At 45.9% G+C, this 18,408-nt stretch overlaps 2 protein-coding genes across 6 annotated transcripts in view; one reads left to right on the top strand and one right to left on the bottom strand.

Annotated features, from left to right (window-relative positions):
* Positions 1-552, bottom strand: part of LOC121724902 (coiled-coil domain-containing protein 18-like) — a 57,154-nt gene extending 56,602 nt beyond the window's left edge. For 2 of the 4 annotated variants that reach the window (XM_042111817.1, XM_042111819.1), the window contains exon 1: positions 379-552. The gene's annotated coding sequence lies outside the window, so the exon portion shown is untranslated. The other 2 variants (XM_042111820.1, XM_042111818.1) reach the window with 2 other exon arrangements.
* Positions 553-1,117: 565 nt separating this feature from the next.
* On the top strand, positions 1,118-18,329 carry LOC121724915 (divergent protein kinase domain 1A-like). 2 transcript variants are annotated; one of them, XM_042111854.1, is made up of 6 exons: positions 1,118-1,275; positions 1,365-1,448; positions 14,911-15,045; positions 15,476-15,583; positions 15,747-15,923; positions 16,522-18,329. In XM_042111854.1, exons 2-6 carry the CDS (start codon positions 1,395-1,397, stop codon positions 17,335-17,337), a joined length of 1,290 nt encoding a protein of 429 aa, XP_041967788.1. In that variant the 5' UTR covers positions 1,118-1,275; positions 1,365-1,394; the 3' UTR covers positions 17,338-18,329. The 2 variants fall into 2 exon arrangements, with proteins under 2 accessions (XP_041967788.1, XP_041967787.1); XM_042111853.1 differs by lacking the exons at positions 1,118-1,275; positions 1,365-1,448 and adding an exon at positions 6,286-6,542.
* The last annotated feature ends 79 nt before the right edge of the window (positions 18,330-18,408 follow it).

Genomic DNA, 18,408 nt, shown 5'->3' with positions numbered 1-18,408 from the left:
CCAGGTGGATATATGATATTTGTACTAACTCATGAAATCAAATGTTTGCATTCCTAGCAAGCAACTGCTAATGACTTAAGCTAGGTCAGCCTTTGAAGTAGTTAGCATTAGAACTAATGCTAAAATGAAAAGTGTGTACTTTTTTTAAAAATGAAATTAAGAACAAGGCGATATTTAAACCAAATGTTGTATTTACTGAACATTTCCTGTGACTCAGTTGTATATGATGATATGGGCTGAATTTTCTCAAGTTGTCTGTTGCTAACCTTTTTCAGACAGTAGACAGTGGGATGACGTCCATTAGCATAGCATTGATTCTAGATACATTTGTGGTAAAGTTAGCAGAACACTTCAAAAGGAAAAGAAAGTAGTACTCACTCTATATTTGAGCAACTTTGAATGTGTACATTCTTTGACTGTTATTCTATTACTTAAAGTCAAGATAAGACTAATTACGGACTGACGTTGGCATTGGTTTGATATTTCATAATGATATTATACATTACTGTTTAGCAGTACGGGTTAACACAGCTAACTGTTTTTAAACTGACGTCATTACCGAACCTCTGTTGATAGGATGGAAATGACAGGCTACTTTGTAACACGCTTCATTTTGGTTATACCGCACGGTTCACGCCTCCGCGTCGTCCATTTATTTCTGATAATGGACACCTCTTCGGGCATTATCCCTTACTTAATATATATAGAAGGTGGGCCGGGAGACTATACCAAGGACCACAGCAATAATAAAAAACAATGTCAATCCAATCAATAGCCTAATGAAAATAAATAAATAAATACTATAGTAGGCTATACAAACCATTAGGCTAAGTATAAGAAATAAATGCTTAATAAACTAAGAGCATGTTGAACATACTGTATTAGCCAAAGTTGTAGCCTGGCCATAGGCTATTTTAAATCTCGATGGGGCCACCTTGCATGTTTTCATTACATTATTTAACAAAAAAGGACAGAAATTGATTAAGTCATCCTACTTGTGCTATATTTCTAGGCATTTACTTTTCATAACAGACACGTAATCGAATCTATCATCCAGGCAAAGTGCACACGATGTTCACTTGTTCACATTCTCAATTACCCATGGCACATGCTCATCCCCTTTTCCACCGCACAGCACAGCTTCATCTAGTGGTGTTGTGCAAGAGGTGCAGCACTTTGAATCAGTTGAGAACGGGTGATAACTGCTTTGCAGCATCCATCCAAGCAGACCCTCAGAGAAGACCTTTTCATGACGAGAAGGAGGATATTGGCTCGGTGAGATCATCACTACTAAGTGAGAACTCTAATGGCAAGTAGCACCTAATGTAGCCCTTTAAATTCATAGCGATTTTTTCCTTCTGTAGGCTCGTATTGTGAGATGTGGTATACCAACCATGGCAAGGGGTCTGTTGCCATGGATCTGCCTGAGAAAGCCCATCTACATCCAGGTAATACCCTGAGAAAATCGCTGTAACCTCACTGTAATCCATGATTTTATGGGTCTTGCAATGGCTTTTATATTACACTTACGTTCCATTTAGAACTGTTCGATCAATGGGGAATACGAAATGGTTTTGTGTGGTTTGTCTTAACTATGAACTTTTAGTAGCCTTCGTTTAAGCGTTTCTCTTTCCAAAACAAGGTTACTCTTCAATATTCTTCGCCAAAGAAATTGAATACAGAATACACATGGCAGCTGCGTCGAATTTTAAGCATTTGAATTTGCTTAGACTTAACAAGCTACGTTTAGTGTGCATTTGTGTCAATCGATGTAGCGCATTCTCTGTCGCTGCAATACTGTAGCCTACAAAGTACGTGTAGTCATTAGCTCGGCACAGGGGTTGCTGTAGCAACAGTGCTGCTGTAAAATAGCTGTACTTGTATTCACGTGATATTCCCACACCTACTCTACATCTGAAAGGAAATGCGAAAATTGCATTAGACTAGACAGTAATTGTGTGTGAATAGTGTGCTTAGTTGTAGAGTCGACTGTGTGACTCTGATCGCAAATTCGAGCACTACGAGCAATGTCACGACAGTTCGGACTGTGACGGATTTGTATGGTGGGGTCTTCAGCTTAGGCAGTTGGACATGAACCATTTGTATGAACACAGCGGTTATATGTCACAAGTATGCTCTCGATCTCTCGGGGAAGCCCACATGGTACACATCGCATACTGTAGCCTAAAGCCTAAACTATTTGGCTGGAGCAAAGGTAGCCTACAACCGCAGCAGACTCAAAGGAGAGCGCACGTTGCATGCACTATATAGGCTAAAAACCCATAAGAGGTTCCGTCCCCCCCAGCACTAGTTTGTGGGTATTTATTATGACTTAGTTTGGAGGGTTTAGAGCAGCTTCAATTTTTGCCATGTTCGATAAAGCCATCAATTTCTAATGTAAGGGTTAGAACCGAGATCTATGTAATAATAATTGGCACAAGTGCTTTTACCTCATATTAATGCAAGACAAGCAATTCTCCACGGGGGCTTTGAGATATAATGTACTCCCCTAACATCAGCACTCCTCTTTTTAAATGACCCTTAATGCACTCTTGCAAAAATCTGTGTGAGAAATGTTGTAGTGGCTGGCTGAACCAAAATAATTATGATTATTGTCATCACCTGGACCCCTTTTCTTAATTTCTCATCATAAGCATATTTGATATTTTGTTTTTGTTTGTTCTTATGGTTTGTTTTAGTTTTTCCACCCAGTTCTCTGAAATGAGGTTCTTAGAATTGCACCTATAGCATCGGCTATTATCCACTCACTCTGACCTTAACGCCTGTGTTGAGTGACCTAAACACAACGCCGTCCTCATGTTTGCCTTTGTTTTCCCTCCTCTTGTCTCATCACATTCTGGCTTTCCGGTACCCAGCGTGTGAAGAGCCGGGTCTCAGAGTAACAAAAAGTGACAGCAATCACGGGGGCATCAGCTGTTGCTGTTGCTCTCCTGAGCTTCTCAGGCCACTCCACTTTTGATTAATGGATATGAGTGACCAGACTAGAGCCCCAACAAGTTTTTTTTAGCACTGTGTGTTGATATGTGTGTTGTTGATTCTGTATATTGTATAATTGTGAAAAAATAGGCATGGTGTCAAAATGCAATTATGTCATTGCATCATTCATTATCAGTCCCACTTCCCTTTGAGTAAATCTGTAATAAGTCATTACATTGCTTCATAATCAATAGTCAAGCACAGTATTTTTGTTGCAGTCACTAATGATTGATTTCCCCAGCCGGGAATGATTTCCGTGGCCTGAGAGGGAGAGGCCCTTGTTAGAGCCACGTTGGGAAGTCATGACAGCGTGAGACATCTCTCTGTTCCAGCACAAAGTTGTCACCGTTGTCGTGTGTGTAATTACCTTCGCTGGCCAGGAAAGGGCATCAGTGACAGAGGGGGTGCTGGCAGGAGTACGAGAGGGCCGCCTCAGTGAGCTTGTTTGTCTGCCTGCGGTGGAGAGTAAATCCAGAACGTTGGCTGCATGAGGCTTAGTCAGGGTTATCTAATTCTGACAGGCCTCGGTCCCAATGTTAAGCTTAGAACCCCGACAAGTGACACACAGTGATAAGTAAGACGGTGTGTGTGAGTGTGTGTGTTTGTGTGTCTATGTGTGTGTGTGTGTGAAGTGAAGCCCTCTAAAGCAGGCGTCTAATAGTAATAGTGACTGTCCTCTTTTCTTCTCTCCTTAGTTGTTATTTTTTGTCTGATCAGATTACTTCACTTCTGTGTCACTCCTCCTGTTTGCACTTGGCATATGATTCATTTGATGAATACTTTACATATCCTGTCCTTTAATGACTTTGTGGACTTCCAACATTAGATGTAAGTCTTGTGCATTCTTTGGACTTCATTGGACTTTTGCATTCATTGGACCATTGTCACATCCTGGTGTTGCCAGCCTCATATTTATGGATATCAGCCGTGCCTTAGGGCCTTATCCTACATCTCCTTGTAAGCTTGATGTGTTTTGCTACCAAAGGCTATGATGTGAGAATTGGATTTTTTTAAGAGAGACCCATGGAGGGATTTGACCCGAGGAAGTTGAATTTGATCTGACGAGACAAACCCTCCAGGACGGGGCTGAGTACACTGAGTCGGCTGTCATCGTCTCTCTTTTTTCTTGGAGCTTATACGCAGGCCAAGGGGCGGAGACCGCTCATTCTCCACTCTCCGCTCTGCGCTGTCACCACAACACATGACCTCTAATGTGGGCTGTGAATTGCTCACTGGTATTGAGATGTTAAGACAATGAAGCGAACATATGTGCCTCTTCATATGCATGTAGTGTCATTCAGAATGTAAGTAAGTAAGCCATAAGCGTCAGCCTTGCACACCCGGAGTGTAAATAAAAGTGTACATGATGAGTAGGACTCCAGCTGACTGATTCTAAAATCCTTTCACGGGCAGTTTGTGCAAGCCGGGGAGTGTCTGCTTGGATTGATTTTTGGATTTTATTTTTGTCAAAGAACCTCACCTGTTGGAGGGAGAATGTGCCCATTGAGTCACATAGAAGAGTGTAAGAAACCCAGACCTTGCCTAGGAAAGCCCGAGTGGAAGTTGGTGTGGAAGTCTTGGTGATGTCTAGCTTGGTGATGTCCAGACAAAACATGCTGTCTGTCTGGCAACTCTGAAGCCCCTTGAAGCCAGTGTTGTCTCACTGTAGCAGTTATACCAAAAATATACCTTCCCAGATGGTTTAAAAAACAAAGACACACTGTCTGTCTGTTTTGATATGTTATGACACACAGTCACTTCCAGGCATACTCCACAGCACACCATGGATTTCTTTGTAGCAAAGTCTGGATTGCACAGCTGAATGTGTTATCACTCAGTGTACTGTACTCCCCCTTTCCTTTGGGAAAACCTCCTTTTAAAGGTAAACTGTGCAGTATTGGCAATTTCCTTACTGTTTTCTCGGTTTTTGCTTCTTTTTCGCTGGCTCTGTCATGATGAATGTCTGAGAAACTCCATCGCTACCTTTTTCTAGCCGGTGCCTGGCGTGTATGTGTATTTGAATGCAGTGAAGCAATTCGTTACACTCGTTATACTTCCTGACACTGAGGCCGTCGGCCCGCCGGCACACAGTTGCAAGGGTGGTTTTTCCACTCACAGGCGCTAGGGGGAAGCGAGACGGCCACCATTCAACCCGAAAATCATATATATCATCCCAAGTTATAAAAGTCATATAACCATCCCAATGACTCTGAAGCTGTTAAATGAAGGTAAATTAAGCTTAAAAACTTGCATATTAAGCTAAAAAACCTGCATAGTGTGCCTTTAAAAACGTATTAGTTATTTTGCATTCAACCACAGTAGACCTGTTCTCTCCTAAGGGGCCTTCTCCCTTATTAGAAACAGGGGGTGGGGGCTGTAAACGGGTCCTCTATTTTTGTGCCGCTTTCAGGCACAGCCACCGCCACACAGCCAGATGCCCAGGTTCCATTTTATTCCCCACAGACTCAGAACCCATCAGAACCAGGTCTCATTTACTACGGCAACCAGGCTGGCCTAGAGAGCTCTGGGCTCAGTGGCGAGGCGGCGGAGAAGTGTGTCAAGCAGAGGAGCTAAATGAGGTTATAAAGGGAGAGAGGAAGTAGACATGCGCGCACACACACACACACACACACACACACACACACACAAACAGTGTCAAAGAAACTCACAATGTGGAAAAAGCACAAGATGAACAGAGGAAGAGGAAGGAAAGAGGCACAGGAGCGGCAGAAATCAATGGCTGAATGGAACTAAAGTTAGTATTTCCTTGAAAGGTTTTATATTTTGTTTAGGTATTCTTATACCTTCCAAGAAAAGTGCATCTTAAAGAAACCCATTACTGTCCTGTCCACAAAACCCACCTTTTCCCTTTGTCATTTGGATAGATGAACTGGTCATTGCAGTGCCGTTTGCCTCTCATTTGATTCACCATGACAACAGGTGAATTTGATAAACCATCAAATATCTGTCCCATTACTGTAGCAATGCAGGCTTTAGAAAATATCAATACTTCACATCTCCCATTACAAGTGCTTTTCTTGTATGGCTGTCTTGTTACAATAAACTTTACAGGATATCATAACCTACTGATCCATACTAATACTATTTGGATGAACGAGGAAAGATGTTTCATTGTTGAACACACAGCCGTTTACTAACCTTTGACACCCCCTCCTAGCCAGGCACTCTGAGATAGATAAAGGAAAACCTTTGAACCTATGAAGGTTGCACCTATGAACTTACAAAGGTTTTGGTGGTTTACTACCGAACTTTCCCACACTTTGGAAGAAGGCTCTCAATTTGTAGCCAGGATTTGCCTGCCAGGCTTCTGAAATTAGCCTAAGCAGTGCAAATGCTCACTCTAAGTACTATTGACATAGCACTCTACACTGGGGCTAGAGAGACTGGTGAAAAGCTGTGGTTAGCGGCATTGGAGACGTGAACACCAGGAGTCTTGAGGAGAGACAAAAGAGAGCTGATATTCTTTTGCCTTTGAGCCGCGTCCAGAGCCGGGCAGCATGCTGCAGGCATGGAGGTGTGCGAAGGTAATATTTACTGTTGCTATAAATGTGCGAGGAGGAATATAAGAAGATGACTTCTTGTGGGAATAGTTGCATTGTGTCAAGAAGCAGTTCTGGCTCCTGGGTGTGTGTTTGAACGCGTACAGTGTGACATCTGACATCTGTTACTCATTGCTCTCATGCTCTCCCCATACTGATACATGTTGCACTATAAAGCTGCTAAGATAGAATAGTTGTGGGAGGTGTGTGTGTGTGTGTGTGTGTGTGTGTGCAAGAGAGAGAGAGAGAGAGAGAGAGAAAGTGTGTGTGTATTTTCTGGGATAGAGTGGGCAAGGTTGCGTGTGTATGTTGCTGCTGAGATAGAATAAGCGTGGGAGGTTTAGTGTGTGTGTGTGTGTGTGTGTGTGTGTTTGGTGCCGGGGACAGTGGAGAGCAAGCATAGAGGAGATGGGCACTCTGAAAGGCCCACTGCGTTGACGATCGAGCAGGAGTTAGATCCCCCATCAGCCAGTGGCAGCAGCTGGACCGCTCTCTCCCCATCAGAGCATCTGTCTCCTGGGAACAGGAAGAGAGGGGCATGATGGGATGGGATGAGCCCCCAGTGCTCGTAAAGGGGAGTAGGCGAATGTTCAGAAAGTGCACCACCTACGGGAGGGTCTGAAGCTAATAGATGACCACCTGGCGTTAGCTTCATATGACTATTGCTATTTTCCAGAGTAACATAACACTGAGTGAGTAGCAGAGTGGTCCACTTCTTTTACTGTCCATGGGTGCTCTCCCTAGGATGTGTCTGAACCCTCTGACTCCTGTGGTCAGATTGTCTGATTAGCAGTGTCGTAGTAGCAGAAAATTGTTGTAGAAATTTATTTTTATTTTGGTCTGAGCAGATATAAGAGGACTATAATTTCTCGTCTCCTGCACCCATCTATTTCTCTCTCTCTCTCTCTCTTTCTCACACACACTCTCTCTCTTCATGCTTACATTACAGTACACTCTTTCTTTTGCCATATCTCTTCCTTATTCCCTCAAAGAGAGGGATTCTTTCTGTCCCGCTCCCTCTTTTTCACCCCCTCTCTCTTCCTTTTTCACCCCCCCTCTCTTCTCCATCTCTCTCTATCTCTCTATCTCTCCCCCTCTCTCCTCTGCTCTGTCTCCCTCTGTGCAGCAGGGATGAAGCCCATTAGAGAGAGAGCTCTGAGGAATTGCTTTATGATCATGAATTATGGATGACTGGTGAGCAGGCTGCAAAAACAAGTGTCAATGCAGAATTTCTCTCCACTTGATCCGCCTCTTTTCCATTTCGACCCCCCGCCCCCGCCCCCGCCTCCGCCCCGACTCCCACCCCTATCCTTCTCAACCGCCACGCTCATATTCCGTGAGCCAGTGCCATAGACGCGACTCTGAGGATTATGGCCCAGCAGACACTCATGATCCCCACCATCCCACACACCCCTGACACACTCCAACCTGAGCGGATGCCATCCCAGGCCATGGCCCCCTGAATGCGCTCTGATCCCGAGGGGAGGCGCAGAGTGTGTGTTGGGGGAGGGAGGCACAGGGTGTGGTGAGCGGACGCGAACGCGGGCGTGGTGCAGGCACGCAGGCCTGGCCTCTGCTACCACAGCTGTGCCCACATGGGGTAAATTACAGACCTTGAGCACGACGGCGCCTCCGAGAAGCACTCGGCCCATCTGCCTCCTCCGTTGCATTCCGACAGCGAGAGAGAGCGCAGCATGCTCATTAGCGTCAGGCTAAAAGAAGCTATCTCCCTGATCCCTGTTACATTGATCGGCCAATTACCACGCTTTATTGAGACCAGCGACAACAAGGCCTGTACTTTCCTCCCAGTAGGCACCTGGTAGATGGAAAGTCGCCTGTATCATTGTGTTCTATTCATAGAGAGATCAGCTATGTGTGGAAAAGATTGGCATCAATGCCCGAAGTAGATTGTCGGTATTCAGATTCCGGTTCAGTAATTGTAGTGCTGTTACACTATTTGAATGTCACCATGAAAGATATCTATATTTTTTTCAGAGTCTAATGTACTTTCCATATAGGCGCTAATATACTGTATAGTAATTTAAACATCTTTATGTAGTATATGGTATATCCATTGTGCTGTACAGATGTGAAAAGCAGGCCTGGTAAATGTCATCAGCTAAGCCATCAATACTGCTTTTTCTTTTCCTGCCTGCCATGTGCCAAGACTGGTCCACGCCTGATCAAGCTGGATAGCAAATAATACTGCACCCTAATGAGTCAAAATTATTTAATAATAATGAAAGTATCTCTCCACGCTTGGATCCCGCATCCCATCCACCACCTGTGGGCATACTGAGAGTGTAATGAAAAGGCCCATAAAGACCCTCAATCGATAGCTCCTCATTTTCCAACCTAACAGAGAACCAAAGAGAGGCTGCGGACAGACACCAGTCATCTCCAGGCCAGTGTCTGCTATTGATTGTGTAGGCTGAATGCATGTGCGTGTGTGTGTGTGTGTGTGTGTGTGTGTGGTGTGTGTGAGTGAAGAGAGCTATCTCCATAATGGCTCCATGCTGTTAACATGCTGTAATCAATAGGAAGAAACGGTGTAATGAATTTGCATGATTACCAGCGCTCCCCTAACAAGTCACCAGCTTAAGTGTTACAGTAAACAGGAAGCAATGAAACCGTCTGCAATCCACTTTCCAAGACCCTGCAAAAAGCTGTTGTGGCTTCTCTGAACAATCAGAGAAGCCAGAATTGTGGCATAAATCCCAAGTGTGTGGTGGTCTAACTATGAAATTAATATTGGATTTACACCCTGTATGGTTACACTCCCATCACTGGGCTGGCAGGGCACGGCCATGTTGAGTCCAACCACACCAATGCAGACACATGGAGATGTTTAGTGTTTCTGATTTATTTTGCTGTCATGCCAAATAAGGGTTAGGCAGTCATCAAGAAAAACTTCACTGTGATAACAAAAAGTACTCGCTCAGCATTGGCAATCCCTTGATACAATAAATATGACTTGACTATCACAAAATGGGCCATAAAAATGAAATATTATCAAGTGTTGCTCTGTGGGAAGTTTGATAACGTATTGGCTGTTCCTTTCAGTGGAACAGACTGCTCCTATTGTATTTAAACTGTTGCATTTAGTCCACTATTTCCAGCTGTACTGCTTGGCAGTTCTGAGACCAAGAAACATGGACAAATATATTTTTTTTGGGTTTGTGTGTGTGTGTGTGTGTGTGTGTGTGTGTGTGTGTGTGTGTGTGTGTGTGTGTGTGTGTGTGTGTGTGTGTGTGTGTGTGTGTGTGTGAGAGACAAATAGAGAGAGTATTTGTGTGTGTGTGTGTGTGTGTGTGTGTGCACACTACTATTATATCACAAGCCCTCCCCCACACTGCAGGTGGTGTGGAGATGGAGTCCACGGCAGTTGTGATTGATATTCTATGCTGTCGTCAGGTCTGCACGGGCTGCTGAATTGTTTACATCCTCTGGGCCGCGGTGGAGAGAGAATGCGGTGCTGCACTGGCGGGGCGCCGCAGCAGGGGACCGCTGGCCTGTTCGCCTGTCAGAGAGGGGGGGGGGGGGTTGTTGATACCGGATCCGCTATGCCTCCATGGAAACATCACGCCGACGCAGGGGGAACCCTTGCATGGTTGAAACACACCTGCGGGAGGTGACCTGGTTTTGCCTTCAAGCTCAACACTTGAGAGAGTGAAATGTTATTCTTTCGTCTCATTCTCTCTGTGTGTGTTGGAGAGTTGTGCTTTGAGCACAGTCTAGTCGTGGCGTTTGAACACAGTTTGGGAGCTGATGCAGTGAAGACATCAAAGGGTGATTAAGGGATTCCTGGAAGGAAAAGTGTGGTTCTCTAATTAGATTAATTTTATTGATATAATCATTTGAGCCTTATTTGGAAAGCAGAAGAGGTTGGCTTAGAGCAGCAGTTTGTTTCGGACATTTGTTTTCTAGATTTTTCTTACTTCAACCTACATTAAGAGAAAGAAATAGCTTTCTTTCTAACTTCCTGTGAAATTTAGTGTATGGCATTGCAAAGAAAATCCAGTGCAAAGCAAATTTGGTGTATGGCATTGCAAAGTAATCCAGTGCAAAACAAACCAAGCTGCCCCTTTTGACTGGGAGTCTTTTCCATTCTACTAAAGAAAAGAGAGATTTTTTAAAGTCTGAAGCTGTCAGACGTGGATCCTTGCCATACCACATCCTGAGAGCTCTTCAGTGGGAGATTATGACAGTATGCAGATTCAGTATGCAGAGAGGAGGAGGAGGAGGGTTCGCTGGCTCAGGACTAGGCGCCGGATGAGAAAGTGATTTAGTCCTGACGGGTTGTAGAGTGCCAGGAATCGCGTCCAGCACGTCCGAGATCGTACAACCTCTCCCGGGACTCCCCGAGAAACAAGCGTGTTAGGAGCTGCCAGATGAGGAAGAAAAGGTGGGGAGGGCAGGGGGGCGTGCTTGATGCTGATTTCTATGACAACAGCTCTCCTGGGCCTGTGGTCGGCCTGGTCTGAAAGGCTGGACCTAACAGACAGCAGAACCAAACGAATGTCCCAGCCTCCCCTGTCATCCTGGCCTTGGGAAACAGTGAGTAGAAGACAGAGAAAAGAAACGACAGCAGAGAGAGAGAGAGAGAGAGAGAGAGAGAGAAGAAGGGAGGAGACAGAGAACAAGGGGGAAAAAAGGAGTGGGAGGAGAGGTAGAGTGGGGTCAGAAGGGGAGAGGAGAGGCAGAAGACTGAGTCAGTAGAGGAGACATCAGAGGCTACATTAGCGTCTCTGTGCCAGCTCTGAGCCGATGGAGAGTGATGGGCTGACATTAGGAAGGCCACTGAATAGAGTGGAATTAGATTAGGGAAGGGGGAGATTGACAGGCTGGACAGGAGCTGCCCAGAAGAAGGGGCTAGCTGCAGCCAGAGAGTAAGGGAGAGGGAGAAGGGGGCAGCCATCAGGGAGGATCATTCAGACTGCCCATTGCTTTATCCAGCATTTATACCGGGATCATGTGCCAAACCTCTCAAGTCCTGCACAAAAGCTGACTGGTCTGATTGTGTGAGTGTGTGTGTGTGTGTGTGTGTGTGTGTGTGTGTGTGGGCAGCATGCACCATTTTCAATCAATCCTGCCTACTATGTAATTAAACACGGTCAGGAAGTGGTGGGTCACAATCAGATATGCCCTCGGGTCTTAGGTCAGTTCAGTGCCAGGGAACTGCCACGTGATGACCCTGGCATGAGGACATCTCCACATCCAAGGAGGGGTCGATAATGAGGTCCTGATGAGCGAAAGCATTTCAAAACATGTCTGATATATATCCCCTTGTAAAATATCTCTTGGAGAGCCTTTTCAGGTTCTCAGACACACTCTGAGAGGATAAACATAGAGCCGGAGAGTTGATGCGAATCGACGGATGTAAAAATGTGAGGCAGGCAGACAGACAGCACCACAGGCAGAGAGAAGGCGGCGAGACGGAGCTGAAGTTATGGGCCCATCAGCAGAACAAATTGAAAGGAGAAGGGAAGGGAGCGAATAGGCAAGGAACGTCCATCACCACCCAACGAATGACAGATGCATGCATCATTGATAGATTAATAAAGTGGGCTCCCAAAAGTCTGCTAGTTCTGGTGCAGCTGGGATAATAGGATATACCATTACTGACAGAGATAGACCGTTTATTATCTCGGGCTCACAATGTTAAAGCGATGCATCAGAGGCAAAACAATCATCTCACAGTTGCTGTGAGGTAATAAGAATCGCTAAATTGCATGTTGGTCCTCAAATTGGAATAATTTGTCTGACAGGGAAGCTCTTCCAGAGAGCTGTTTGTCTAGTTAATATTCTGCAATGCAGAGGCAGTGTGTAGTCAGAAAACTAAAAATGGATATTGATGAATGATTCACTGTAGAAACTGAATATACATACTGTATAGTTTCATGCTGAGCCCGAAACTATACCCGTTTGATAAACTGCAATTGCTCCAGCAGATGAAACAGGCAATCCAGTACCCATGCACTGTCTGTTTTAAGACAAAAAATCACATTTGATTGCAACCTTTTAGTTGAGTGACATTGAAGGCCAAATCATGTCACAATATTCTAAACTATTCCAAGACATGTGAAGCTGTGTGCACATGTGTGCTGAGAGTGAGTAATAGTGAGAGTGCACTAAGAGTGCACTAATATACTCGGAGGTGTACGCACATTACAAGGCTAAGACAGCGAGTCTGGAGAGCAGCCAGAGGAAGAAGACTCAATCATGCATTTCATACTCTTCCTCCGTCTCATTTGTATCCTTAGTGGCGCGGCGTGGCGTGGCGCTCGCCCCTCAGCCCTGCTCCGCTGTTTGTTATTGTTCCTGTCACCTCGGTTGAGAGCATTTACGTCAAGAGCGGCCTTGTCGCACACTGCCTGAACCCGCACACACGCTGCCTGACAAAGGGGCAAGAGAAAGAGAGATGAAGGAAAAGGCGGTGAGACAGAGAGAGAGAGAAAGAGAGATGAAGGAAAAGGCGGTGAGACAGAGAGAGAGAGAAAGAGAGATGAAGGAAAAGGCGGTGAGACAGAGAGAGAGAGAGAGAGAGTGAGAGAGAAATGAGTGATGGTAGAGTCTGTGTCCAACTAAGCATGTCACCCTGAGCTATATATACACAACTATCGACCTTCTCTCCGTCCCCTCATCCCCCCTTAAAAAACATCAACCCAATTGCTATTTTGGTGTTTTGTTTGGATGGCCACCTTACTAACTCCATCCCCAGACACTGATAGTAAATACCATCGGTCTCAATCATTTAGAAAGGGAAATGTCAGGCCACGAGAGGGATTAAACACGCTGCATCATCATGACATTTCAATTTCAAATGTTTACCGTTAGCTGCAGGCTCCAGTCTCGACTCCGGCAGCATAATCGGAATGCAGTCTTCATCTAGCCTTTAACCTCAGCCCTGCGCCTTTGTGTTTTATGCATAGGCCCACAGCACTGGGGGCTGTGAAATGAACAGTGCGGAAAAGAAAGGCATATGGTGCGGTGTACCTGCAGTGACTGTCACTTCAGCACAGGGCTTGTTTAATAGTTTTTTCGCCCAGCCATCCAAGAAAACGGCCTGAAAGTATGGATGACTTCATCTTGATAGAAAATCGGAGATGAATTGCTTCCTGTTCTTTCACGGCCGTGTGTGCATGGTCGGCACAAATAAATAAATAAACAAACAAACATCTTGCCTGGGTGAAGCCCCTTCAGAAACCTCTGTTTCAAGCACCTGCTTTGTGCATCTGAAATTGTTTCAATGGATTTTTTGCCCCAGCCTGTCACTAGGGCACCAGGGAAGAAAGAATGCAAGCAGCTTGTGTTGAAGCACAATGCCAATGTAACACGTCGGTCCTATTGCATTGCAGCTTTTACACCTATTCTGGGTGAAAATTGCATATTTCATGAAGCATCTGCAGTTTTGCTGCCTGAAGGAGCTATTTATATCGGCTCATGCAACCTGTCAGCCGGTGGAGATGACAACAAGCCCCCTCCATCAGAGGCTCCTGCGGAGCCGTGCGCCTTCCAGCATCCGCTCGCATGTGGAGCCACCGTCGGCTTCATTTGCACTCTCCAGCTGTGCTTGAAAAGAGTCAGAATGAGGCCTGGTGCTGCGTCTCCCGTAGGAAACGCAGGACTCTGGGCAGCTTTTGTGGCGACAAAGCCTCCTGCCACAGTTGGACGTTGTATTAAATATAGTGCATAGTAGACAGAGTGCATTTGGAAATAAAACCAAAATCCAAATTTTGATGTGTGTTCCGATGTGTGTTCCTGTTCCGATGTGTGTTTCTGAGGGTGGAGAGACACACAGATACTGTCTGGCCTGCAGCTTTTATTCTTCGGTCTCCCATGCGTTGGTCTACTGAGTAATCGGCACAGAACCAGAGGAAAAAGTACAAATCACACTGCAAAGTGCAGCCAGCTACTGCCTTAATGGACTCAGTGCACTGCCAAAGCATTCCTGCACCGTTGTCCAACTTGTTTGACGTCACTAACCAGACTGTTGGGTGACATGACATTTCTCTACATTCTGCTGACCTTATTGGCAAATATTGCTCACTGCAGACTCAAATCAAAAAAGAGCAAACTTGAAATAATAAAACAAAAAAACATTTACAACCTTGTCTGTCTTTTGATTAACAAGAGGCTATGAAATAGGCTGCCAGTCCAGAGGCTGTGATATATTTGTCACATAAATTTAAAATTGGCCATGCTAAATGTTTTAGGGTAAAGAGGGCGACCCACTTTTAAGGAATACATTTCTCTCTCTTCCTCTCTCTCTCTCTCTCTCTCTCTCTCTCTCTCTCTCTCTCTCTCTCTCTTCTCACTCTCTTGCTATCCCTCACTCTTTCTCCATGCCCAGGCCCGTTTTTCTTACCTGCACATGAAGTACCTGTTCTTCTCCTGGCTGGCTGTGTTTGTGGGCAGCTGGGTGGTTTACGTGGAGTACTCTTCCTACACAGAGCTGTGCCGGGGCAGGGAATGCAAGAACGCAATCGTGAGTATGACGTGGAGGACGTGGCTCCTCCAATCATGACTAAGGTTAAAATGAAGTTAGAAGATAGCCATCTCACACTGCACCTGACTACTAACACAACAAGCACAATGATAGTATCAATGAAGTAAGAGTTAAAGGTGCGGTCTGCAATTCTGGTGAAAGATATTTGACATTTGGGCACAGTAGGCAATCAATTTGCATCTCACCCTACCTGGGTTGGCCTCTTTGTGTCCTATTTGCAGAGCCAGCACTGTACACAGATGTGTTTTAGGCTGGCACAAATGTGTTTTTTTTTTTATTTGACACAACGTGTATTAGATTAGACGTCGCCTTTAAATATAGAAATTGTCAAATTATTTGAATCTCGCTCGTGTCATTTACAGCTTCATCAGCTCAGGCCTTTTGTTCGGTGTGTTTTTGTCTGGCGCAGTGTGACAAATACAGGACAGGGGTGATTGATGGCTCGGCGTGCAGCAGCCTGTGCGAGAAGGACACTCTCTACCTCGGGAAGTGCCTGTCTGCCAAGCCTAACAACCAGGTCAGAATCACCGCGCTCTCATCACTTGTCACTGTCAACACTTGTTCCCATTAGTGCGGCCCTGCTCGCTCCCTACTTAGTGCGACACTAAATGACTTCCGCTGGGTGACTCTCCTGTCTTGATTGTGTGTGTGTGTGTGTGTGTGTGTGTGCCCCTGGCCAGGTGTATTCTGGGAGCTGGGGAGACCTGGAGGGAATCATTAAGTGCCAGATGGAGGAGGTGCCTCACTACGACCTGGTGGCCGAGATGGAGCCTAGGAAGGAGACGGCGTCTTTTGACAAGCCCACCAAGGGCACCTCTGTGGAGAAGTTTAAGGAGATGGTCCTGGGCCATTTGAAGGTCATTAGCGGCTAAGATTGCTTTTGTTTTTATATTTGAACAGCTTACATTTCTTTATCTAATTGACCACTGGGTTAGGGAGCAGATAGGGACAAGCGTAGGAAGAGTGTAGAGGCTTATCAAAAGCAAGGTCTTGTGATCTTGTGTTTCTTGTGATTTGGAGATAACAAAACTGGCCTGCTTGGCCTTTGCAACTTAAATAAATAAGTGGGGCATGGTCTCCCAAAGACCTTCAAGGTCATGTGACAATACTGGCTTCTCTAATCTATTCATGTTTTCATTATAACCATTATAATGAATTAATAAGGATGAGAAGAATTATTCATTATAACTAAGGTGTTGGGGGGAGGTGTGTCACAAGTGTCAGTATCCATATTACATATGGGTCCAAGTAAACATGGGGACCGGGGTTCGTTTCTGACCTGTGGTCATTTCCCAATCCTACCTATCCTCTTTCTACTTTCTACTTCTTTCTACTTTTCCCAATCCTACTGTCATTCCCTTTGATTTCCTCTCAATCTCTACTGGTCTCTACTCAATCTCCTATCATAATTCAATTCAAATAAAAAAATAACACATCTCCTGTTTTTTTGTTCAGACAAAAGTGGGTGATCAGGCTAACCTTCAGAACCTGGCGACCTTGGTCCTTGGGGTGGCCGACGCCAACAAGGATGGTCAGATCTCCCTGTCGGAGGCGCGCTCAGCCTGGGCACTGATCCAGCTGAACGAGTTCCTTCTGGCCGTGGTCCTGCAGGACCGTGAGCACACGCCCAAGCTGCTGGGCTTCTGCGGGGACCTGTACGTGGTGGAGAAGGTGCCGTACGCGCCGCTCTACGGCCTCAGCCTGCCCTGGCTGCTGGAGCTGTGGATCCCGGCGGGCCTGCGGCGCAGCATGGACCAGTGGGTGACGCCGTCGTGGCCGCGCAAGGCCAAGATCTCCATCGGCCTGCTGGAGCTGGTGGAGGACGTCTTCCACGGCACGTACGGCAGCTTCCTCATGTGCGACGTGAGCGCGGCCGGCTTCGGCTACACCGAGCGGCACGACCTGAAGGTGGTGGACGCGCGGCGCATCGTGCCCGAGGCCGCCTTCCAGGAGGCGATGCGCGAGCGCCGCTGCGAGACGGACGCCGACTGCGTCTACGGCGCCGACTGCCTGACGACGTGCGACCTCACCAAGCGGCGGTGCACCACGGAGGTCACGCGGCCCAACCTGGCCAAGGCGTGCGGCGCGCTGAAGGACTACCTCCTATGGGGGGCGCCGTCGGACGTGCGCGAGGAGCTCGAGAAGCAGCTGTACGCCTGCATCGCGCTCAAGGGCGCCACTGAACAGATGGAGATGGAGCACTCGCTCATCCTCAACAACCTCAAGACGCTGCTCTGGAAGAGGATCTCGCACACCAAAGACTCCAAGTGAGATGACGCACACCAGACCAGACCAGACAGGGCTCCTGTCCAGGTGGGGGAGGACTGCCAGGCGAGGCAGGGCTCCTGTTAATGCTGTTCCTGGTTGGAATGATGCATCAGGCTGGCCTTTCAAATGCGTGCAATCTAGGCTGGGAAAATGTGAATTACTACTACTTTGATCAGGTCGCCACAGAATCATTGGTACAACTGGTTTATTTGTGACTTGTCTCTAAATTATTTCCATGTTTTAATTGAAGACGATGGGCATCTTTTTGTCCACTATAACCTTTTTTAAGATGCCCTATATGGACCAAAATGGTTAAAAGATTCCGGGCTCTAATTTGAATGATAAGCCAAGTGCAAAGTTCTGCAATGAGCAGAAATGAACTAAAGCTAATTTATTCACTTGATAATTTAATGCCATAGGCAAGACTCTAACATAGGTGGGTCAGTGCAATGGTTCCACATGCCACTGATGGCTTTAGTTCATGTGTGACACTTTGCCCGCCTCATCATTTTAATTCAGGCTCAAAATTAACGCTCCAAAGACCAGCAAACTGCTAGTGGACTTTCATGTCCTCCAGGGACCAGTAGGAGCTCTGTAGCAACTGCCGGCCATCCTGCAACTCTCTTCCACAACCTCATTAGACACAACTGGACAATTAAATCATACATAGGGAACAACACTTTCTAGTCTCAACAAGAGGGGATCAATCTGTTTTTTGTTTGTGTTGTACAATTTGGGAATTGTTTTTTCAGAAAGCAGACCAACTGCCTATGACTGCTGCAAAGCTCTTTTTAAATTGAATTGTCTTTCATCTATTTGATGTTTTTAATCTCCAGACAGAACTAGCCGATCAAGTTTTGATGCTGCCCCAACCCTATTACCTGTTGTTAATTGTTACTGGACAAGTCAACTCAATGCCATCTATGGTTTAAGACAAGTGTCATAAATGTATATTATAAACTGCATGATGGATTTGCACATTAAATTATGTAAAATAAACTGTTTCTCCTTCTTTGCACAGAACTCACTCCCATGCTCCCACAATCTGTTTCATTGCACCATCTGGTGGGCAAA

The sequence above is a fragment of the Alosa sapidissima genome, chromosome 12 (assembly GCF_018492685.1).
Source record: "Alosa sapidissima isolate fAloSap1 chromosome 12, fAloSap1.pri, whole genome shotgun sequence".
Lineage (NCBI taxonomy): Eukaryota > Metazoa > Chordata > Actinopteri > Clupeiformes > Clupeidae > Alosa > Alosa sapidissima.
The sequence above is the reverse complement of the archived record's forward strand: the minus strand, read 5'-3'. Positions and strand labels throughout refer to the sequence as shown.

What these genes read in the sequence shown, in the direction of transcription:
- LOC121724915 (XM_042111854.1), top strand. Translation starts at nt 1,395, where the DNA reads ATGGCAAGGGGTCTGTTGCCATGGATCTGCCTGAGAAAGCCCATCTAC. An exon ending in GGGAATGCAAGAACGCAATC is followed by an intron (nt 15,046 to 15,475) that starts GTGAGTATGACG and finishes TGTCTGGCGCAG; the next exon opens with TGTGACAAATACAGGACAGG. An exon ending in CTGCCAAGCCTAACAACCAG is followed by an intron (nt 15,584 to 15,746) that starts GTCAGAATCACC and finishes GCCCCTGGCCAG; the next exon opens with GTGTATTCTGGGAGCTGGGG.